The sequence below is a fragment of the Spea bombifrons genome, chromosome 4 (assembly GCF_027358695.1).
Source record: "Spea bombifrons isolate aSpeBom1 chromosome 4, aSpeBom1.2.pri, whole genome shotgun sequence".
In the NCBI taxonomy this organism is placed as follows: domain Eukaryota; kingdom Metazoa; phylum Chordata; class Amphibia; order Anura; family Pelobatidae; genus Spea; species Spea bombifrons.
Genome location: NC_071090.1, coordinates 7,730,377 through 7,755,629, shown reverse-complemented (window position 1 = coordinate 7,755,629; position 25,253 = coordinate 7,730,377). Strand labels below are relative to the sequence as shown.

The 25,253-nt window shown below is 40.2% G+C and overlaps 1 protein-coding gene across 1 annotated transcript; it reads left to right on the top strand.

The window, feature by feature from the left end:
* The first annotated feature begins 14,424 nt into the window (after positions 1 to 14,424).
* Positions 14,425 to 17,234, top strand: LOC128492204 (potassium voltage-gated channel subfamily A member 2-like). Its single transcript, XM_053464672.1, has one exon. The coding sequence runs from the start codon at positions 14,867 to 14,869 to the stop codon at positions 16,313 to 16,315; it is 1,449 nt and encodes a 482-aa protein (XP_053320647.1). The 5' UTR covers positions 14,425 to 14,866; the 3' UTR covers positions 16,316 to 17,234.
* The last annotated feature ends 8,019 nt before the right edge of the window (positions 17,235 to 25,253 follow it).

Sequence of the window (25,253 nt, the reverse complement as noted above, 5' to 3'; positions counted from 1 at the left end):
GTCCCTCAGTCTAAGGAGGTTAAGGTTGTTACCCTAGAGCCTTAATGGTGAGCACCACCTCTTCATTCCATCTCACTTTCAATCGATACTACCGTACTTGGGGCAAGGAATGGAAATACCTCTATTACATTCTGGAAGTTAATATGTTTAGTATGTAGTCAGATCGGAATCCCCGTGAGGATATCGTTACCTCTGTGGTATTTCCTGCGTGTTATTTTTATAGAGATGAGCGACAAATCATACCTTCCACCATAGCACGATAAAATAATCAACGCTAGAAGCCAATTTCAAAATTGATCAACATGTTGTAATTTTCCCCATGGGGTAATTTGGATTAAGGCTGGGGTAATTTAACACCTTTGAAGCATACCTCCCACTATGCTCTACGTAGGCCTTAACACTCATTTAACATTATTGAATCCTAAAAAAAATGTTCTCCCTGTGTTGAAAATTTGTTTCATGCACGCCCATGAAGAAACTGATTTAATTTGCGCTGCCATAAAGCAGCCCCCATTGTGTGGTTTGTGAGTAGTGGCGGAGCCAAAATATCACATGATTAACAAATTGTCTTTTCCAAAGTTCATTTACTGGATCAACAAATAATAAAAGAACAATATTCAATATTAAATTAAATAAAAAACATTACTTTTCAATATTATGTGAAACGGTTGCTGTTAGTAATATTTTTGAGACCTAAATATATATTTTTTTTGTCTGAAGCAAGGTGAAATCAGAGACTTTGTGTGTTATATTAAATATACAGTATGTCAAAGTATCCCTGTCTCATGAGCTATTATCTGCTCTCTTTCAATGTAAATGTAAGGATCCACCTTTTTCATTCATGGTCAGTTACGTTGAGGCAGAACCTTTTAGTAACAGAACAGGCTTGGATTGGTCATCTGGCTTGCCGGCAAAGGTAGCCGCATGCTACATGAGCATAAAAAACATACATATATGTGTCATATATATGTCATATATTCAGCCGTCGGCTACTCTTACATCATCAGGCGGCTCCTGGCCTTAAAGTGCCAGGGCCGCCTTGTCATTGCCAGTCCGGCCCTGTAACATAAGATAGTAACAAAGTAATTTAAGTTGGGAAAAAAGACACAAGGACATTGAGTTCAGCCTTGCTGTTGATCCAGAAGAAGTGATTTCCAATTGAGCCTACTAAGGCGGAAACATTTCTTCTTGACTACAAAACGGCAATCTGATTCCCCCCCCTCCCGGATCTACGAGCTATAACTAATCCGGTCCTTATAAGCCGTTATATCCGGTATATTCTTCTTTGCGAAAAGTTCAACCAGCCCATATTTAAGTGCGTTTATACAATTTGATAACACAACGTCTGTAGGTAGTAAATCCCACACCTTTATCGTTACGGTAAAGAACCCTTTCCTCTGCTTTAAGTGACAATTCCTTTCTTTAAGTCTGAATGCATGACCTCTTGTTCTTTGTCCTGGTGGACAGGTCATCGGCTGGTATTGATCCCATATGTATTTGTATAATGACATCATATATGTACAAATTCTACTTATCTAGCCTTTCACAGAAATTACAAATGTATTATATGTTCTAACAAGAGTGTCCGGTATATTGTACAAACTCACAATGAGTGTATTGCAATAAATGTATAATATTTTTATAATGTTATTATAAAATATCTTTTTTTTCTGTATTTAGAACCTTTTTGTTAATTTGCCATAACATTTCAAAAATGTGTTTTAATTATTAAAGGAACAGTATCCCTTTCTGGTCATTTTTTTTTAATAGATGTTCAGCGGAACGTTGTCAAGTGCAAGGAATTGAATTCACATCATTCTATTATCCGTCTCTATCATTGAAAGGCTTTGTGCCCGGCTGGGATGCAGCTGCGGATGAATTATATGAACAAATGAATGTAACAATTGATCAGAATGACCGTTAAAGTTCAAGGACTGGGTTATGTTTGTACGTATAAAAACTGCATTTCATTTTAATTAATTTATGTACTAAACATGGCAATATAACAGTTGCCTTTGTTCACTATGAAGTTTGTTAAAAACATTGGAATTTTTCTTTTTTTTTTTTATTAAATGCTTTTATTGAAGTGATGGTAGGACCCCCACAGAGCTCTGATTTCAACATCTGTCTGGGATTACATGAAGAGAGAGAAGCAACTGAGGCTGCCTTAATCCACAGAAGAACTGTGGTCCGTTCTCCAAGATGGTTGGATGGTCCTACCTGTTGAGTTCCTTCAAAAAACTGTGCAGGTGTATCCTAAAAGAATTGATGCTGTTTTGGCAAAGGGTGGTCACAACAATTAGTGATTTCATTTATAATTCTGATTTCACTTTGCATTTTGTTAAATTATAAAAAATAATAATAATAATAATAACCTGCCCACAAATAGCAGAGCTTCCTGCACACTGAGGTGAGATAGACCTCCAAAAATGTATCTCTTGAAGCCATGTCGTTAAGGGTTCCAATATGTTTTGTCAGCTTTTTTTCTCTTTTGAGACAATATTATGGATTTGGATCACTTTGAATTTAAGTTCTGCCCCCCTCCCCCCATTTTTCGTAGGTTCTACCAAAAATCCACCATGTACAGGTTTGCCAGGATAAGCATGCAGTTGAACGGAATATATTTTCTGGCTTTATTTGTTGGCAAGTAAGGTATCCTTTTTCGTAGACTTTTATTAAGTGATTTGTTACGTCGTCCAAGTTCACCCAATTTTATTGTTCTTTGGCGTTTCCATGGATAAAGTCACATCTCATTAACATCTCCATCTGAGAAGGGATGGTGCCAAGATGAATGGAGTAAAAGTACAACGTCTTACTGAATTTAGTGATTCATTCCCCTCTCTTTTCAAATAAATGAAGCTGCGTTGAGTTCTGCTAATGTTGGTTTTTGGTGCTGAAAGGAAATCTTGACGACTATTAACTACCAGACTGTAACCCCTGGTACTTGACATATCATCAATATGTTCCAAATAGTCTATGTCCCTCAGTGGCTGTGTGTCTGGTGTCTCTAGGGCTCTTGTGAAGGGGGTTTGATGATATATATGTCTCTCTTGTCTTGTTATCTGTCGATCTGAATATCATTAGAGACTTCAAAAGCCTAAGTCTAGAGCTGGGTAAGCTGGCCAGTGGCGTGGCATGAGACTTATTAAAGTTAACTAGAAGTTTGAGCTACCTTGGTTCTGGCTCTTTCTCTTAAGCTTTAAGAGCCTGCATGCCTAGGCTCTCCTGCTTCATATAAGTCCATGGGATAGTTAAGTGTCCCTTAAATGTGTGGCTACCTTTGCAAATGCATGGAGGGATTTGGATGGACCCTATATACATCAACAGACATCTCCGGTGATAGCCCATCAACAGTTCCAGGTGGTGGCAATGGGTATGTGCAGAAAGCTCTCCTTCAGCAGCCAATCAGAGGGGGGGAGACTGCAGCTTTGACGCTACAGCTTTTGTTTTAGTTTTTTTTTTTTTTATAGGTTGAAGAAAGTATATTAGAACACTTAGCATTATGTGTTAGCGAGGCTGCCTGGGACACTGTAGTGTCTCTATTAACCGTGCTATGTATCAACTAATGGGTTGGTGAGAGATTTGTGTATAAAGGGTTTCTCATATCTGGTTCCCATCACCACAGAAAGGGGTTATTATTACTGAATATCATAGCCAGATTCAGCAATTCCAAGTTCTCCGGTCTGGGAGGGGCAGTTTCCAAGAGACAGGAATCGCCCATTTAGTGCTTGCTGTTCTAGGTTAACGTGTTCCGTCCGCCAGCTAGAAGAACAAGTTACCAGCGCTCAAATACAAATTCCCAAATCTATGCGCTAAAGGGGGCCGCGTCACATGCATTCATCTCTTTCTCCACCCCAGCTATATAATGTGCGGGAAATGTGTTCGCGCAAGCACATCTTCCTGCATAATATATATACCTCCAGTCTGCTACAGTGCTGGATCAGCAAACGCTATGGACAGGGGTCTTTACGGGGAGACCCCCATACACCGCAAGGTCTCCCGTTGATTTCTGATGCAGTGTTTAACAGCCACTGATTGGATTGAAAGCCAATTTAGAATTTTGCAAACAGAAATATTGGCCGTTTGAAGAATTAAACAAAAGCCAGCGTCATTAAGTGATGGAACTGAATAATAGATTCTGCATCCAAAAAAACTAAAACATTTAAAACATAATTTCATGTTGAGTGAGGGTAAAATAAATATTTGAATATTTTCCTCACATCTTTCAGTATCCGTTTTCTATTACGTTATCCACATCAATCACAGTAATCCTAATATTTAATTTAATATATGAAGCAATATTCACACTATGATTCCCCCAAAAGCCAGTCACAAAGGGCCGGTTTGGCCAGGAGGTTTGGGTATGTGGTAACAGACCTGGGATCCCGTAACACGGTGTGTGTTAGCAAGAATGTGTGTATTAGAATGAATGTGTAAGTGAATGATAACGACTGTTTTAGCATGAGCGTGTTAGAGGGCAATAGGGCCACTTGGCTTTACCTGCCTCCCCAAGCCAAAAGGGGCCAGCTCTCCCTTTAACACTTACATATTCTGACACTTTTACATTACATTTACACGCTCACACCATGTCTCATACGCACACATCCACATTAAGGACCCCCTCCCCAGTTACTTACGCTCACTTCCCTCATATAAATATTTATCTTTTTTGCCCTCCAACAAAATAAACAGCTGCATCCGAAAAAAAACCCCAGCAGAAATATACACATAAATACTTAACAAATAGTGGCACTTTCTCTTTAAACGAACAAGAAATGACATCACGGCCCCCGGAAAAGGCATTTGCCATTTTTAGACGCATTTTTTGTACTTTTAGCAGTTAATGCTGTTTTTAGATTGCTGCCAGAGATATGCATTTCATGTCCGTATCACGCTTACGTCAAAGGAAACAAGAAAATCAACAGCAGGCATGGAATCCACTGAATGCGAGCACAGGGAATAGTGCATGCGGGGAGGGAATGTTTATTATATACAGAAGCCGAGGAAAGGAAGGATGGTATTGACCATTCAACATATGTCTGCTGTTCTAAACTGAATTTATACGAAGTGGCGTATGCACATCTTGCCTTATTTCCAGACAGAATAGATGGCCACGGAAATAATGGAGGGTTGATTGGTCATTAAGTACCTTTTAACGATGATTATGCCTGTTTTGTATAATGCGGTGTGATCTATTTATTTGTAATCATACCTGGGAACTTTGTAAATGAGCGGACTCTCGGAGACTCTTGAAATATTAACCCTTTAATAGCCCATTGTGAAGATTGTGTAGAACCACTTACATTCAAGCAGGGAGGTCCACCATAACACACTGGTAGCAAAAGCAGCAATTGGGAGTCTTGTATATGATCACAGCGGTGTAGAATAAGAAGGAGTCAGTTGCACACTGTGTGACCTTGAGAATTTGCCCATTCAGCCCGAGACTGGAGCAAAAAAACCTGAGACTCAGGATCAGACTTTGACAATATATATATACATGCATGCTCATAAAAATCATGCCTGCGGTGAAAGAGTTAAGACGAGGCACAGCTGTACTTGTGTGAGCTACACGGGCTCCAGCTTATTCCCAGTTAAAACACCTTCTCCCTTATAGATCATTTGGTACATACAGTTTGTAGAGGGTGATACGTCCAGCATACTTTACCCTTAAAGGGACACTACCATAAAAATAAAATGCCATTATTAATTTTTCCTATTTTTATTGGAATATAGTGTATAATTGGGATCGTAAAAACTCAGCGTCATGTGAAAGAACACACCTATCCGAAATTTTAAAAGGACACTCCAGCCTTTATATGCCCCTAAATGCACGATAGCTGAAAGTCCCTTTATTTTGTTGACAGTATCCCTTTAAGCAGGAGACAGGTAAGTTTCTCTGCCTGTTACATAACGGTATGCCTATAGATTTGTGGGGCATTATAAGTATGCGCGGACCCCTGCTGATAATTATGCATTCAGCTGTTTCACTAAGATCTCTTTTCCGATAAACTCCCCGAGATGTGTCTTTGTGTCTAGAAATAGCATGTGATGTCATGCATTGAGTGCAACAATGTACCTTTCTGCTGTCATCTTTGACGAGCGGCTATTATTTACCAGAATTTTTCTCTAAACGCTATCACACCATAATGCACCCAAGTCAATGCTATATATTATATAGGGAGAATCTGTCAAGGGCAGGTAGGCGCTAGCTGTTGTGGACAGCAACACCTATCAGGCTCCGAATGCCTGCTCTAGAGTTACTGATAATCCAGGATTAGGGAGAGGATGATGTGCTTCTATGTTTAGTACTGTTATAGGAATGACACCGGGATTTCTAAAGATGGGGCATGCGACACAGTATTCTCCATAAACATAGTTACAATAACATGGTATACCCATGTATTAACCCCTTAAGGACAATGGGCGGCCCCTAAACCCATTGAAAACAATGCATTCTGAGCCCTTACATGTACGGGCTTTGTCATTAAGGGGTTTAAATAGGAGCAGCCATGCCTACTGTGGTTGCACCGGCACACTGGGCAAATGCCTGCCACTCCGGAGGCAGATCAGGTGCTGTAATGTGTCTGGATACACACGGACGCACGTTACAGCGTGTGGTCAGGGGTATCCAGCCAGTGGCCACACACTACAGCGCCTGATCTTGCTCTGGAGCGGCTGCATTGGTAAGAATAAGACGTAGCCAACCAACAGCGCCACTCTGGCAGTAAACGGCCTTAAAGTGCCGCAGCTGCCTAGTCAACCCTAGCCCTGGGGGCAACCATTGGGAGATGGATCTTCTGCCCTGCTCATCTCTTATCTTTATGTAAATTTGCATAAATAGAATAAAATGCCAATAAGTCAGATGAGTATGAGTATGGACTAAGTTATCTGGAGGAGTCTTAATTGGCTTCAGGACTTTAGGTTTAAGCATGTGTAGGGATACCGGGTCTCAATCTCTCAACAAACACAGGTATCAAGTTACCCTCATTTTATGGAAGGAAGTCCTTCTTTTTATTTTTAAAAGGGAAAAGAAGTTACCCTGGAGGCTACTGTTGGAGAATAGTTATTTCATTTTATAAACATTTTGACTGCTACCTCTCATGGGTAGGAACTAATCAGTAATTTTCTGGAATAAAAGGTATTGGGTAACGATAGTCAAAAATTTTAACTCATATCCAAAAAATGCGAGGGAGTAGCACTTTCCATCCTCTGGAAGGGCCAAGAAAAAAAACTGTGTTTCCACTTGTAAAGTCATGACGTAAGCAGACAGAATCTGTCAATCTCCTTCTGCTTGTACACTTGACTTGATCCCAAGGCAGATACCACAGAAGCCGGCAAAACCATGTGTTTTCAATAGTGGCTTCCATGGGAACATTTTTCAACTTTTAGTACCGGGTCACCCAGTCTTGACGTCACTTAATGATGCTTATGGTCTTTTTCCCCAATAAAGTCTGAATCGTGCCAAAGAACATCTAGGGTGGGTTGAGGAGAACAACATCCTTGACATATAGTCCACGTAAGTTCATGGATCGTGACCCTGCTGAAAATCAACATTATTTATATATCTGGGGCAAAATTGGGTCTTCCTCATTTTTCTCCTTTGGATATTTATTTTAATGGGTTGATGGACATCTGGTGAAATATTACAGATGGTCTAACAGCTGGCACAGAAACACCCGAGGTGGAACTTACTGCTCTTCTTCACTTGCAGAGCCTTATGATACATCTAATAACCGGAACCCTTATTTTTTCACTTCTCCCATTTCTAAAAGATGATGTTCACTCTAATGAATTAAGTACATTGCGGGAGCTCAGAGACAAGAATTATGTAAAAACACATGAGGCTATAGAACTTCATGTTACCTAATAAACTGCAAACAAGCAAGAGAAGATGGAACGTTGGGTCAAATGCAGGAAAATGTTTCACCTGGCTGCCTGTCTGGTGTATACAGCTCCTGGTAAGGAATATGTTTTCTGTTCCTCATCATCTATGAAATATTTAGGACTCTATCATGGTATCTACCATTTGGAAATGTGATAAATATGTCACGGCACTGCAAAGCTAATATATTCCATTTCACAAAACAGGCAACGATTCAGAAATACCTTGTGCTTCAGGTTATTGTCCTTCTTCATTCACATTTAACAATCACGTACAATCTTTGGCATTTCAGGTTATCAGGACTACCATAGCTATGATGCTGAGCCGTCACAGCGGCTCGAGTGCCACAGGCCGTCTGTCCCTATTGATCGTTGACTCTGTGTCTCCCTTAAGGCAAGTTCTTATTCTTCAAGGTTAATCTGATTTGAAGGATATATCTCCTGTGTATTGTGTATCCTCATACTCATTAAAATAAAGTTCTGTTCATTCCTGTTCAATGTGCCCTTCATTCGCTGTATCTATTTATCAACCTTCCCAGTTCCAGTTTTTTCTGCAACTAATATAATGTTTAAAGAATGTTTTATATTTATGTATTTGGACCATATTGCAATAAACATTTGTCTTAATAATTTTGGTTAATATAAGGTATTCTCAACTTGCATTGCAATTCCACATTCCGCCACTAGGTGTACAACCTACAAAGGGCTTATTTCTTATCTTATTTCATTACTTTGTTCAAACACAATTTAATTTTTTCCACTGTATCTAAACAAAATATTGAAATCTTTATGCTACTCTATGAAGTATGATTTTTTTTTTATCAGCCTGTAAAATATCCACATAAAAAATATTGGGAATTCTTGTTCTACCACTTTGAATTTTAATTTCCTATAATTAATTATACACCACTCACCCTGATACAGCAATGTTTAATTGTTCCCATTAATAAAACTGAACGCATGGCAATATTTTACTCACCTTGCCTCATTTACATAAGTCATTGTTAACCTGCTGATTTGGGGTTCTGCACCTAGTCGCGTTCTGTTAATAAATCTAATTAATTATACAAATATGAGGCAACAAATAAATCAATGATATAACTTCAAGGTTATATATTCACTCCTCTAGATTGTAAGCGTGTTCCAGCTCGTTTCCTCCTCATCTGTTGTTTCTGTTAGTCTAGTAGTTATGTTATATATCATACTTTTTTATGTCCTGTTTATCCATTGTACAGCGTTGTGGACTATAATGGTGCTATATAAAACCGTAACTAATAATAATAGCATCTGGGAACATCTAAGAATAGGCTACTTGCAGCTCTCCATTTTGCTTTTAGGCCTTTTGGCTAAGATTGAGTACCTGTGAGAAAGAGACCTTGGTCATTTGGCCTTAAGGCCAAGTTGGTTCTTTGGTGCTTACACGGCTCTCTGGATTGGTCCACCAGGCCGCTAGAGCACATGTGGTGCACGATGCGGGGTCACTGTGTTTTTATTTACTTTACAGCTGATTAGTGCGCCATTTTTAATCACTCCTCACTTAAATTCCCTCTGCCTATGGCTAGTGGGTGCAGGAGAATTTCTGGGACACCAGACATGGGCTGGGGCCAAAGATAGCATCTACACGATTCACTTGCATGCCTTTTAGTTTTCGTTCTACAATGGAACTGGGTCCCTGAAGACTTGTTTGATGATGCATCCCTGGGTATCTGAAGACCCTACTCTGTTTCTTGGGGCGTGGGAGCGGTGCTTAGCCATGCCTACTCCCCACCCTATTCCCCTCCCACTCACAATAAATTCTTAGTTATCTGGGCTAGCACCGCCCTAATTGATCACCAGCTCCACCCCTCACAAAGCCAAAAGAGGGTCTGGGTAACCTGACGTGGGAAGTTCCCAGCTATATACATTCCATGTAGATACATCCACAACTAAATGATAACCTCGTCTGTCTTCGCTTTGGTCAACAAATTGTAACAGTAAATGTAACTGCTTCCCTTTGACCTCCTTGCAGACCAAGTCATCTTCTGTGATGCTGTGCCATGCAAAGAATTATGAGAACATAAGTCAACAAGAGTCGGAATGCCTGATTTTATCTATATCTACCACCGGTAAACAGTGATGTCCAAGAACCGGTGGATTAAACCCCCCAGTGTCCAGCTGCATAATGAGCCGGTTACAAGCGGGACATTTGATCTCACAAACTGGCCTAATTACGCTATAGAAGCTCAGGCCCCATAGACTTGATATGACATCATATCCTGGTGCTTCTTTTCATGTTACTGAGGCTCTGACCATGGAGAGGGAGGTGACTGGGGGCTCTGCCATTGGATGGACTTAGGGCAGCCCCAATGGTAAATACATCACTGCCAGTAGAGCACAAGATAATTTAATTTCATCAGGGATAAAAGATAACCTAATATTTGACTCCTTCAGCTGCAGGAACAGATGGAAGGAAAGAAAAAGTGTTTCATGATTAAGTTACATCTCATTGGCCTGTAATAACTCAAACAGGTTTTTTTGTGATCTTTGCAACGAACCCTAAAAGCTATTTGGTGTGTTTTTAATTTCAGGGTGTTAGTAGGAACTGTTTTTTAAGAAGTTATTTTTTTGAAATTGTATTTAATTTAACATATTTAACCCCCCCCCCCACGCTTTGCAGAGTGCTGCTCGACCCATTCCAGCATGGCGGCACGTTAGACTGGCGTGTATGACATTAGCATGGATGACCCGATGCTTGTGCATGAATGTGAAGTGCTTGTTGCAGCTAAACACCCCCAAAACACAAACACACAGATTTTAGTATCAGATTAAAAATAAGTTTTATTAAAATATAATGCCTTTTTTAATAGTTTTTGTTTCTGCATAATATAATGTTTTCTGGCATCTGCATATTTTGCTCCATGGGAGATCGTTGCTGGGTCAAGTCAAAGGGTAAAGTTCACTCAAGTGACCATATGGTTCACCATTCAATACTCTTTAATCTTCTGTATGAAATGTCCTTTTATCCTGTTAAGAGTTGACTTACAGACAACAATATTTTAAGTTGAGGGTCATAATGTCATACGTGCAGTTGGTGCTATTATTTCAGGGATCGATGTATACTTCCTGAAATCTCTCTGCATTTCTTTAAGCAGTTTGTAGGAAATGAGTCAGATCACCGAAGCTTCCATGGTACAAATTACACACAAAGGCTGTTATGATTTGTATATTGTCGCGTTACTCCATTTTAGTAGAACAATTTGTTGGGTACAGAGGGTGCCATGTGAATGGCTTGAGATGGACTTACCTGAAATCTTCTGGATCGGAAAGGACCATGTGTCATATTGCAGAGTTGACAGAAGACACTTAGATCTTTCAGCACAAATACCCCTTCGCTCTTCATATGACATCTAGCCGGGGATGACGAGGCAGCCCTGGATATAGGAGGGTGCACGCTACGCAAACATCAAAACGTGGTGTGCGGCCTACGGAAAAATGATGGCCAGTGGCCCACTTGGCATCTGCCCAGTGTGCCAGATGGCTAGTCTGGGCCTGCTTCTAAATTGTAGATGAAAATGTCTGACGTTTAAAGCGACAACATATTGTATATTGATTTAGAATGATTTTAATCTTAAAATATTGATCCAATAGAGAAGAAATGGCTCTACGAGAGTAAAGCATAAGTCTCATGAAGTTAACTCCTTATGAAGTGTTAGAAACAACATTGTATATTGATGTCTTTAACATGTATAACTAAATCAATAGCTTGTGAACGATGTGGCCCCTAAATCTGTTTCCCTTTCCCTTGCCAAAGAACAAACTATATGCTTCTCCGAATTACGATGTTCTAATTGGCTGAGAACACCATGGAAAAAAGCTGGAATGGAGTACCACATCCCAAACCGTACCACCGCCTTTAAACATTAGGCCATCTGTCCCGCACACATACTGATGACTTTCCCGTCTTTGGGGTTGTAACATTGTGACATTTCATTAACCAATTGACTGCCGAATCCCTCACAATGATGAACTCTATCAATACTTATTTCCCAGCAACTAACAGTAATCAGATGAAAAAAAAAATATTTTCATCTCCAGCACTAAAAACACTAAGTATCTAAAAAAAAAGAAAGAGAATCTGTTTTGACTCGAAATTAAAAGACGAGGGTTTCTTTCCAAATAGCTGTACTAAAATTAGAGCGGAAACAGCATGTCAAACTGCGGTGCCATTTGTATGAAGCATCTGTTATGGGGAGCGGGGATGTCTGGGAGACATACTAAAAATATATATTTATTTGCGAAGAGAACAGATCATTTTCAGTGCAACTGCTTCTTAATTGCACTAAATTGACGAGAGTCTCCTATGTTTCATTTTAACCCTTTGAGCTTCAACACAGCAACACACTAACCTATTAAAGCCTTTAAGAGCGGTTACCGTGTTAATTTAACCGATTTGATGCTACAGGGAATGTGCAGTGAGAACAAACTCACCTGAGCATAAAAACATAGTGTGCACACCCTCTCCCTGATTGGAGGAACGGGGCAGTGATTGTCTGCTGTGGTCCCGCCCTTTTGTGGAAGCGCTGGGAGAGGCCAGAATAATGAAAACAGATTCACGGAGAAAGAGAAGCATATCTGCACCTCTCTTTCTCCACGAATCTGTCTTTATTTTTCTGGCCTCTTTGAGTACTCCCCCAAAAGTGCGAAGCTACAGGGACAGCATCTCCCCTGTTTCTCCATCCAGGGGAGATGTTGTGCCCAGAGGCTCCGCCCTTTTCCTGAAGTGCTCCGGGAGGCCTGGTTCATGGTAAAGCTGACGAAGAAAGTAGACACTGGGAGAAGAGGACGAAGAAAGAGCAAAAGGAAGATGCAAGGGAAAAAGTGGAACTGCGAAAAAAGGGGCAAAGACACATACGCAGTTAGAGGAGAAGATAGGGAAACACTGATAGAGAGAGTGAGAAAGTGAGTGAGTGTGCGTGAGAGTGGAACAAACAATGAAATGTAAACAAAAATTCTGCTGAGTTTTCGTTTGTTTTGTTTGGGTCCCCCTTTGTTTTCAGACATTCGTATGAATTGCCCATATTGGCAAACTCTGTTAAAATTAAAATTTGCACAAATCCAAATGCACAACTCTAACTTCTAATGTATCCGAGCTTTAACCCGCTACACTCACAGGAATTTGAATGAGTCACTGGTATCCTGTCACTTAAATGGTGTTTACTCTGTGTATGTAGATTATAAAGAAAAATAGACAATACATTGTGCTGCCAGAATTAGAAGAAATTGTATAGATCAAACACTCACTGTGCTGTACTTTAACAAGGAAGCAATGTATTCACTGTAGCGGTTAATTTGCAGTAAGTTGGTATCAACCCACTTTAACCCACACTGATTTTGATCTATACTATGGCTATACAATTGTTGTTTATGTTCTATATACACACTGTAATCATAGCTCTGCGACCTTCATGAAGCTTCTCCGCAAAAGATATTTCAGATTTTTCCGTGTCAAGGTACAAAAAGCTCTCAAAGGACTCTAAATGGCCATTTATCTTGTTGTCCTAAAATGTGTTGTGCAAAGGATTGTCAGGTTTTTCTTGTTTCCTTGAAATAAGATAATGTTTTCTTATTTTTCTCTATTAACGCTGGTAGGAAACATAAATCATACTAACACAGCAGCTTGGAGATTAACATTTTTTGTCGAGGTTAAAGAAAATCATGCCTTAAATTCTTGCAGAACATCTTGGGGAGGAGCACAGCTCAGTCATATTTTGTTCTTTACTGAGCGTGTGGTAGGTAAGTGGAACTGCCTCCAAGCAGAAGTGGTAGAAGCTAATACAGTGAAGGACATGCATGGGATGGGCAAGCATTGACTAAGATACAGAGGTATAGAGAGACATAGAAAGGGAAGAGAAAAGATAGAGCAAATATAGTGAAGCTTGGTAGTTTTGTATTTGATGAGCATGCAAAGCAACAAAATGTACATTTCCTGCTAAAGAAGCTACAGCTTTGTCCCCTCACTAGACACTACACCTTCTTTGGACTGCTACTCCCATCATTCTTGGCAGATGTTGGCAGAAAATGTACACACCCAATTAACTCATTCTGCATGCACCTTACTAGATCAGTTTACTGGGAAGTATGGGATCAACCAGCAAAGAGTTTGACTCAGCATCTTGGGAGTCATAGTCTTGAGAAGCATTTAGAACATCAGAGATTCTCTGCCTCTGGTTTAGAAACCAATTCATTCCATTCTCACTGCCCTGCTGCCACTTACTGTCTCGCTGAATAAGAAGCAGGCATGACAAGTCAGGAAGGTCTCCAGATTCCCAAAGACATCTGCTGTATGTCTCCAAAAGCAACATGCTCTCATTTACTGCTCCAGTGGTTTGAGAGCTGGGGAGAAGGAGAGGAAGGGAAGGGGAGAGGGGTGGCAGTGAACTGAATGAGAGGTGGCTGCCTCTGGAGCGACACACCCCCTGTTATTTGGCGTCTGGACGTCAGATAGCTCCTGGGGAGGGCGAGAGACAGAAGCTGCTCAGATCCCGGTGGCAGTCCAGTGGAGCAGCACAAGAAGCCACACAAGGAAGGGAGGGGAGGAATCCTCAGACTTTGACAATCAACAGATTGTGGAGGATACTGACACTTGGAAGCCAGGGAAGATCACAGGCAAGGGTATGGCTGCAAAGGGGTAACTGCAAGAAGCACAGAACTGCCTGCCAGAGACAGCAGACAGAGGGCTGATGGATCTATCATTGTAGTTTAAGGAGATGGAGATGTTGCTCAGTCATGCAGCCCAGCAGAAACACAGTTAAGCACAGAGCCAGCACATGTATAGCTTAGAAGAATAGGAGGACAGTTTCAGAAACATTGTGGCATCTCATGGTTGCTGGGGTGAGGCTGCCTTGGATCTGTCCAGCCATCCTGAAGCTAAGCTGGAGAGTTCTGGTGTGTTGCTGAAACACCAGCAGGAGGAGAGACAAGGAGGGGGCATCCTGAAACAGAAGAGATGACTGTGGTGTCAGGGGAGAACGTGGATGAAACCCTGGTGTCCCTGAGTGCCCTGGGGCAGGAGGGCTATGACCCAGAGAGAGCCACCCAGGACTGTTGCGAAAGGGTGGTGATCAACATCTCTGGGCTTCGCTTTGAAACGCAACTGAGGACCTTGGCTCAGTTCCCCCAAACCTTGTTGGGGGACCCCAGAAAAAGGATGCGCTTTTTTGACCCCCTAAGGAATGAGTACTTCTTTGATCGCAACCGCCCTTGTTTTGATGCCATCTTATATTACTACCAGTCTGGAGGAAGACTCAGGAGACCAGTCAATGTCCCAGTAGATATTTTCTTGGAGGAGATCAAGTTCTATGAGCTTGGCGAAGATGTGATAGAGATATTTCGGGATGATGAAGGTTTCATCAAGGAAGAAGAGCGACCTTTGCCTGACAATGACTTCCAAAGACAGGTATGGTTACTTTTTGAGTACCCTGAGAGCTCTGGACCTGCCAGGGGCATTGCCATTGTCTCTGTCCTCATCATCCTGATCTCCATAGTCATCTTCTGCCTAGAGACTTTGCCTGAGTTCAGAGAAGAAGTCAGGTTGTCGGGAGAACGCATTTTGATTAATGGGACCCGCAGTTTCAAGGACAGTCCTTTCACTGACCCTTTCTTTCTTATCGAGACCCTATGCATTATTTGGTTCTCCTTCGAGCTGCTGGTGAGGTTCTTTGCCTGCCCCAGCAAGCCAGCTTTCTTCAAGAACATGATGAATGTCATAGACATTGTGGCCATCATCCCTTACTTTATCACCTTGGGCACAGAGTTGGCCGAGCAACAGGGCAGCAATGGGCAGCAGGCAATGTCCTTGGCTATCCTGAGGGTTATCCGCTTGGTACGAGTCTTCAGGATTTTCAAGCTCTCTAGACACTCCAAAGGACTCCAGATTTTAGGGAAAACTCTACAGGCCAGTATGAGAGAGTTGGGACTTCTTATTTTCTTCCTCTTTATTGGTGTAATTTTATTTTCTAGTGCAGTCTACTTTGCAGAAACAGATGACCCTGACTCATTATTCACCAGTATTCCAGATGCATTCTGGTGGGCTGTGGTGTCTATGACCACAGTTGGCTATGGGGACATGTACCCCCTGACTATAGGTGGTAAAATAGTAGGTTCTCTGTGTGCCATAGCAGGTGTGTTGACAATTGCCCTTCCAGTGCCTGTCATCGTTTCCAATTTTAACTATTTCTATCACAGGGAAACGGACCATGAAGAGCAATCACAATACACACATGTCACATGTGGCCAGCAGCCCAGTACCTTTGGTGAGTTGAAAAGGTGTGAAAGCAAACAGTCTTTTAACAAGTCAAATTACATGGATTCAGAAGAATTAGACGATGCCAAATTTCACCACCAGTACACAGCAAACCAACATTATCCAGAGCAAAAGAAGCTAACAGAAGTATGAGCTTTTTGGATAGAAATAAAAAATCAGTATTATGGGCAAACAAGCCTGGTGGCATTATTATACCGTGATGTTTTGCAGGAAGGTCACCTTTGTAGAGCTTTTAAACAGATGACATCATGTTTAATGGATGTAGTCAATTACCATGAAAACTAACTTGTTTCCCTGGCAATTTATTCTGTTTGAGGATTACATTAGAATAGGAGAGGCATTTTAGCTGCTGTGAATTATAGCTCTCATCATACTTAGCCAGGCAGAATTCTGGGAAAAAAGTTGTAATTGTGTATGGAATTAAATATTTAGAATCCGCCAAGGCTAGATGAGCCCTGGCATTTCTGCATTTGTACTTGGTTATCCATGCTGCGGGTCGTAATGCACCACAGCTAGTTACTAACCTTGTTTGAATGTCCATGTTTAAATGACACCGGTACAACTGTTTCAGAATTCTAGCTGGCAGAACTTCTCAAGGATTGTATTCCAGAGCAGCTGGAGTGTTACAGATCGCATCTCCCTAATAACTCAGTTATTCCAATAGGAAGTCCAAAGCTGGCCTGGTTCAGTACAACTTTATCAATGAAAGTAGAACCATGAACTATGTTCCGGGATAAACCCTGGCAGGTCCCCTCTTGATGAGGACACAGTCACTATGCGTGGATCAGTGTTTCCCAAGGAATGCCATATCAACAGTGTTCAAACACATGCCATTTGACCCGAATCACAGACGCTAAGCACATCATTTAAGTGGCATTAACATCTACGGATAGATTTTTGCAACAGTGCCCATTGCCTTTGTCTCATGGAAACCCTACCATAACAACAACCTTGTAGGAAGGACTTCTGAAAGCCACAAAAACACGGCAACCTTTCCCTTTTCGTGACATTGGTTTGGCCCCGGCTCTGAAAACCCAACTGCTTGAGTACGTCTGTTGATTTTACACCCCCCCCAAAAAAATGAACAACAATATAAAGCACTTTAAGAAGACACCTGTTGGTTAAAAAAAAAAGCCATGCTATCGAGAAGGATGATATGATCAGTTCATTTTCTCACCTCATTGTATGAACATCTGCAATTTTTGCACAATGTATATTTTTTTGTTTACATCAGTGCCTCCTATGGCATTTTATACCCGTTTGCTGCTACAGATTCTCATCTTCACCTGGAAAAAAAAGGGTTAATTTTGTTATATTTCTTTTTTCTTATCAACCAAATATTCATATCTGTAAGTGCCTTGATGTGCAAGGTAATGTCTGTGTTATATACATGTTCTTCTGTTTATATATTATTGAAACCGTACATCAGGGATATACAGCTGTTGCCATTCAAGTTGCTGTAGACTACAACCTTTCAGCTGGCTTAGAAACATAGGAGTTGTTGTCCACAATACCTTGAATGTCTGAGATCGACTGTTCTTGCCATATACACATATATTAATTATGTTGACTTTAGATGCATGGCTGTAGTCTTTATTAAGGAGTCGGAGCGTAAATAGATTTTACGGTGATGCATTTGGAGTGATGTATGGATACTGTTCTGTATACAAATAGTTAATCATACTAATACAGTTAATGGTCCATTGCAGTCAAGAATATACTGTGACCCACCAGTTATGGTCTTAGGGTAACCTTAATATATGATGTGATTCCGGTTATTCAGTCACTATGCACAAGCAGCCTTGTTTTTTGTTTTTTTTATTCTTTAACCCCTTAAGGACAACGGGTTGTCCTCAAACCCATTAATGACAATGCATTGTGAGCCTGTAGATGTACAGGCTTTGTCGTGAAGGGGTTAAATGCAAATCTAGATAAAAAGCAAAAAAAAATCCACAGGCTTTAAATATTCCCAACATATATCATTCTTGCCATAAATCCCATTAAGATAATAGGGGCCAAACGCTGGGATAGAAATTGGTGAATATTATACTTTTTCTTAAATCAGTAGGTGACGTTATATGTTAGAACATCAAATGTGGGGTTTATCTAACATTGTCGATGCACATTGTGAACCTTGCATAATTCATTTGTGTTTGTAAGTTGCATTCTGTGATTTTGTATGGTCCATTTTTGAAACAAAGTGGGTTATATATTAAAAGGGGAAAACTGATATTTATCATTAATTCGTCGATATTTATCACTAATTGAAGTTTTTATTAGTGTATGGTGACATACGTTCAGTTTAGGTGGCAGATGAAGACTTTGTTGGTCCTTATGGTCAGTAGGTAAAAGTGGCCACAATTACTGTCAGCCCAGCCTGGCAATTGTTGCATCAATTAACCCCTGAATTGCCTTTAGTCACAAATGAATGGTTAATTGACATGGTATTTATATACTGTTGATGGGGGGAAAAGGCTAATCTATTAAAGTTTCTTCCAGTGTTTTACGATAGCATTGATCAAAGAGGAACACTTTTTCCAAAAAGAAGAATTAAAAAAAAAAGTACTAAAAAAAAAAATGAATTTCTGGTTTGGAGATAATTCTTCAACTGGGAAAATGTCCCATTGTTTGATAAATCTAAATTATTTTATTCCTAACAGAAAAAAATAATATTACGGCCGTCTTCCTTGGAAGGATGTGCAGCAGTTGTTAGGTATGAGTCACGATGTAATTAAATTGTCTGGCGCTTTCATTGCATTCAAGACCCAGTAAGTGTTACGCTGTCGTTCAACATTAGGTTAAAAAAAATAACATAGAGTCGCAGATTATGGTGGCAAATACGATGTAATTGGGCCATTAAGCATGTATTTTCTCCTGTTGTGCTAAACTTACACCCTACTGTGTTTTTCTTGAGCCGGAAGACCATTTCAAGAAACTACCCCATTTTTGTAATTTCATATATTATTTAGCACAATACACTCAGGGGCCATTAAAATTAAATGGGAACGTGTGGAACAAACTCACGAATTCCATTGCCCTTCATGAATGCTGAATATTTTAGAATGATAAAATACATGCCCAAAGAATGCCATCATATTATATGCAAATGAAACAAAATAGCACAAAAACCTATTTTACAATATTTTTAAACTCTACTACATCTCAGAAGAAGTCCTTTATATTCTAAAATATTCCGAAAAAATTATTTGTTTTTAAAAATGAATTTAACATTATAATCAAAATTACCTCTTGAATATTTAAAAAAATATATATTTTCAACCTTTTTACGCGACCCAAACTTATTGTTCACTTAACTATTATTGTTAGTCCTAATATAGAGAATAGGGTGTTTCCGATAATACGGTAGTATGAATGATTGAACAAGGAGGGATACTGTATAAATAATATTATGGTGGGGTGGAAAAAGACAAACGTGAGTTTTTTTAAAAAATATTGTATTATAGTATTATAGTTTGTATGATTTTCTTACGAGAAAGAACACCTACTTTTTTAAATATACTTTTAAGGTTTACACTTCCCTGATTGTGTGAAAAGATTGTGTTTACCATCAGTGATGTATCCTGGCCTGGCTTAGAGTGGTAACTCCAGGGCAGCAGTAGTCACCCTGCTGCCAAACCGGGGTAGGTTATGCTCTTGGGTGATCAATGGGCCGGTTACAGGGGAGATCTTCCTTGTAACCGGCCCAAATACACTATGGAGCACAGTGCCTAACCGGCACAGCCTCTATGGGGACCTTCCTCTGCGCTGCACACCACTGGGCTATGGGAACTTTTGAGCTTCAGCTACCTGGAGCCTACCCTTGAAGGAAACGGCCAGGACTGCCCACTGATGTCAGGGGTGTTCTCGCTGAAATTGCAGGAAACACCCCCATTTATAGGAAAATAGGTGGGGAGTGGGGTGTGTCTGGACCCCGCGACCCAGAGTATTTGTGTGTTGACCGGGAGAAGCAACGCTGCTCCCGGAGTTCTCTGCGCCAAACTCGGAGAGTTCCCAGGCATGGATATGATGTCATATCCAGGGCTCAGTGTGGTAGATGGTGGCTGCGGAGGTAAGTGGCAGGGGTAAGCTGCCCAGGGTAAGGCTTAGGGCAGCGCTAGCCAAAAAATGTCTTCTGGGTGTATTAGCATTTCTCCCTGGATCTCTTTACACATATTGCTATTCTGTTTTTTTGTTTTTCTGGTACAGTTTTTTTTTTAAAAAAAAAAAGGTCTTATCACCAAAGCAACCAATGGGATGTTCAATCAGCAGGAATGTTCTACTGGTTGTTGGATAAATCCACTTTCTGCGTATTAAATATTTTTTTGTTTTGTTACCTTTTGTAACAGCCCATCTGCATTTGTTCTAATTTACTTGTATTGGGAATAGTTGGGTATATATCATGTTGTTCATCTGTTGTCATTGACCTGAGAGCGGCAACCCAAGCTAAAATCTCCAAACCCCTCGCTTTTAGTGACATGAGGGCTTAGTTACTAAACCATAACTTATAAGGTCAGATGAAACATTTGCTTTCCTTGACTTCACTATGCATTATAAAGGGCCAACGTTGGCCACTTTCTAATGCAAGAAGGACTGACCTTCAAATGCCACCAGAAAACGTGTTAATAATGATGGGGGGCTCATTGGGACTAATCTGGTTCTAATATTTCAAAAACGTTTTCAGTGGCAGGAAAGTTCTGCAATGGAAATAAATGGGAGAGCTTCCCACACATGCAGACAGGGGTCTTGTTGAGTTGTTAGACCCCCTAACCACAGCGATTACCAAGCCAGAGCGTTAGCTGTCTATTATGTGCAAAGAGATGTATGGGGCCAAACACATCCCCTGCATGGAAAGTATCTTGGGGGGCGTGAAAGAGACAAATGCATATAAGGGGGTTCTGCAGAATCGCCCCAAGCTTTTCCAAGGGGGGACGCCACAAACACGCATTCAAATGGACCACACAGCTATTGTATGATTCTAGTTCATATGATGGCTGGAGTGTCTCTTTAACACAAGTCTACTTGGCTGGTAATGTAGCATAGAAATGAAGTAGTTCACAATATTTTCATTTGTATCTATTTTTCTAAACTAATTATGCTTAGGTCTGAGAAATGATGCCAGTCATGCTATGGTAATTGCTTCAGGCTTAGCTCATCCCGGTTTTTTTTATCTCTTAGCGATTATGCCCCCTGCCTCATTTTGCTGGTTACCATGACAATCTACGTGATGTGAAGACATGAATAGGCTTTAATGTTTGTGAAGGTAAATTCCTATGCAATGAACACGAGATTGGAGAATGTTCTTGACCTAGGAATTGTTGGGATAATAGCTGCAAGGAGAAAAACATAAATGCGTCAAAATTAGTCCATTTGTGAACACTGGGAAATTCTGAGAATGTTCACAAAAAAGACAGACATGCGCAAACGCAGACACACTACAGTGAGCAGATGCACCCTTTAACCAGGGAAGACATATGGAAAATTTATATTTTATGGATGAATTAATTACAAAAGTCCCATATATATATATATATATATATATATATATATATATATATATTACAAATCAGCTACAATAGTCATTTACAACATTAACAACGTCTGAGCTGGATTTCTGAAACATTTCATGTTATTTTAATGGACAAGATTTGCGTTTCTTTAAAAACAAGGACATTTCTAAGTGACCCTAAACTTTTGAATGGTAATGTATACACCTTGCTGTCCATTGTGCTATCACTGGTGGAGCAACCCTCTATCCTAGCTACACACATTTTAATGATTACGCATGTAATATATTTAATATTGCACTGAAGTGGATTTGCCTTGGAGAACACACTCTACATATCACACAACATATCACACAACGCAATAACCTTTTATCGCATGCCTCCTGTACCCGTGGGTTGCACACAATCCCATTCCACCTACTGCATGACAGATACTTGTTGGCGCTACCTTGCAGGAAGATGTATAGCAGAAAAATAGTTAAAAATCCATTTTAACCTAAGACTACAAAACAAACAAAAAATAATAATTTTGGAGAAATAGCCAATAATGGTACATTATTTAAAAATAATAATATCTTGCTGTAATTATGTATAATTTTACCAGTACCTCTGGTATTCAGCTTCACTGTTAAAACCTAAAGGGAAATAATCAGTAGAATATTGTAATAGATAAATGTAACAAATATGGCGGAGTTATAATGGCGATTTCAGGGTAAGTGAAAATATTAATAAAATAATGTAACGGAAAATAAGTGTACAGTCAAACATTTGCTAAATTCTTAACTATTCTTAAATGTGGGTTTCTAAAATAAAGGAAATGTAACATGTTTTAGACATATCTTAGAGAAATAGCAATCAGTGTCTAGGTAAATTAGAGTCTTCCTCAAAATGGAGACCACCTGGTGCTATGTCTGCCATCAAAGCCTTTTGTAAAATATTAACGACACACGCATTTCCCTTGTCTGATAATGTCTGCTGTAGGTATTGCAGTCAATGGTGTTTTCTAGGATCACGGCAGCAGTTCAAGGGGGAGGGATGGTAGCCGCATAACAGGGTCCGATTGCGCTATACAATGCAACCCTTTTACCGGTATTTACCCTTGGTGCTGCCCTAGGCCTTACCCAGTGCTGTGCCACCACTGTTCCTCCACACAGCCGTCTTTAATTCTAAGTACCGGAATATGATGTCATATCTGGCACTCCACCTTTTAAAGACATATGGCAGCTGGCAAAAACAAGTTATGGAGGCTGTGTCAACTCTGTAGGCCATCCATAGTGTTAATGGGAAGGTTGGGGAGATTGTCTTTAACCGGCCCTTCAAAAAATGTTGGGCGATAGGCTCCCTGTTATGCAGGAAAGGTGCTGTCGACTGACTGGGCCTGCCACCCTAGGCCAGAATACGCCACTCTTTTTGTGTTAAGTTTGCATATCTAAGGATCCACACAAATTTAGGATAGAATTCCAGAGGGTACTTTGGGATTTAGCATGACAAGGTAGAGACCAGGGTCCTAAGTTGATAAGGTGCCTGAAATTTTCTGATGGTAGTCCTGCAGCAAGCTATTTTGGGGATTTAACTGGTCAACACTAAATAATCATAGCCGTCCCTTGCATCTTATGAACATACCAGGGAACTCTCCAGGTTTGACCCGGAGACTCCGGGGGAAACGGCACCTCTCCAGGTCTCCGAGTCACTGCGATGTCAGCGGGGTAGCCCGGGGGGGAATTGCTTCATTATTGCCCCCCCCCTGCATGATTTCCTACACCCATGCTCCTACCTGCACCCCGCAAGGGGGGTTCTGGGTAGCCGAAACCAGAGGGCTCCCAAGTATACTTATGAAATGTGGCTGGCATGAGAGGGAATATAGTCCGTATCAGAGTGGCCGCGTTTCCTCAAAACGGGGTGAAAAATTCAAAATGCGTTAAAAACTTAATGCAGAATATTACTATCCCTATGCATGCACTCTCACTTTTTGCGCTCTGTGAGACAGAGTAAAAACAAACATCTGTTCATTGCGAGTAGACAACAAAAGGGTCTTTATTAGTGACCTCTGGTATAATTTATTTTCTAGCACAAGGTTAACTGTCTTGATTTATCTGTTACAACAAGAGAAAAATGAAAGGATGCTCCTTTTACCTCATACAACACAAACTGCATTTCACATCCTATCCTTAAGCTTTTGGCGCCAAAATGTATATATAGAGATATATCCCACAAGAAATCTAAATTTCAAATATTGCAGAAAAAAAGTATTTTGATTTAGACGCACAAGATATATAACAGTGAATTTCCATTGCAAGCCAGTTTGTGCCTTGTTCAAAACAGACCTCTCCTGAGATTTCTGTTTCTATAGCAACGAACCCAGGCAGTTCTATGTACCTTCTGACATTGACTACCAGCAAATAATCAGAAGCTTGACGTCTATACAGCTAGATTCCTCTAATTCCTTGTTGACCCCCTTAATAAATGTTACACGTGCCACTTACCTGATCAATGCATTAGTCACGGGTGTTTTAACTAATCCATCCATTTCCCGGTTAGAGTTTACATGTTTCCAGAAAAAAAGAAACTTAAGGAAAGTCATTGAATTACTCTTGCTAAGTTTTAATGCCTGATGATTGACCACCCTTAGTGACCACCCTACCCATAAGGTCCTTCAACGCAATTTGTTTTAATATTTATGATAATATTAGGAATGTGACATAAATGTCTGCTTTCGACCCAAAGTAAAAGATACATCTACAAACCATATATTTCAGGGTATGGTTGCCTGTTATTTGACTTATTCATTCTGGGTCATTGATGAGACAAAAATATCCATCCCATCTACCACAAACAACTCCTCTATGCTACCATTTTTTTTTAAACCTCTTATAGAGTTAAAGAGGGTCCTGAAAACCAAATCCATGGTTCTCTTGTAGAAGACATGGGGAAAACCAGATTAAGCTATCATAAGCTTGACTCCAGGATGACGACCTTCCAGCCATAACTCATGTATGGAGAGTTGGAAGGTGGTCATGTCTGAGTCAAGGTAAGAGTTGAATAGGTTATCATGTTTGATTTGAAATTAATAACCCCAAGTCTGAAGTTTCAGAGTATGAGGCACATCTGATAAAGTCACCTCAAACTTCAAAAGAATAATGTAATGTTTAACTAACCAATTTTTGGGCCATGCTTATTCCTAAAACTTGTAATTTCAAGGTTTGGCATGTATATAAAATTTCTGTTGGCACAATAATTTCTACAAAGTTCAAGATGTATGCAAATATTTGTAAAAAGAAGTACATTTTTCTTGAAAATTCTCTCACCAATATCTCTTATTGAATATGCCATGTTGGACATTACGGAACATATACATTGTTGTGAGCCGGGATGAATATGGATATTTCTCAGGATTTTTTCTAAGAACTGTACCAAATACAAATTATTGTGTTCCTGTTCTGGGATGCTGCAGATGACTTCTTTACCGTCCGGAAACAAATATTCAGTTTTGTGTTCCTAATCACTGTGGTTGACTCCACTTGCTGCTTTCCTGTTATTCCGTTGTTTGACTGAAAAAAAAATATGGA

What these genes read in the sequence shown, in the direction of transcription:
- LOC128492204 (XM_053464672.1), top strand. Translation starts at nt 14,867, where the DNA reads ATGACTGTGGTGTCAGGGGAGAACGTGGATGAAACCCTGGTGTCCCTG.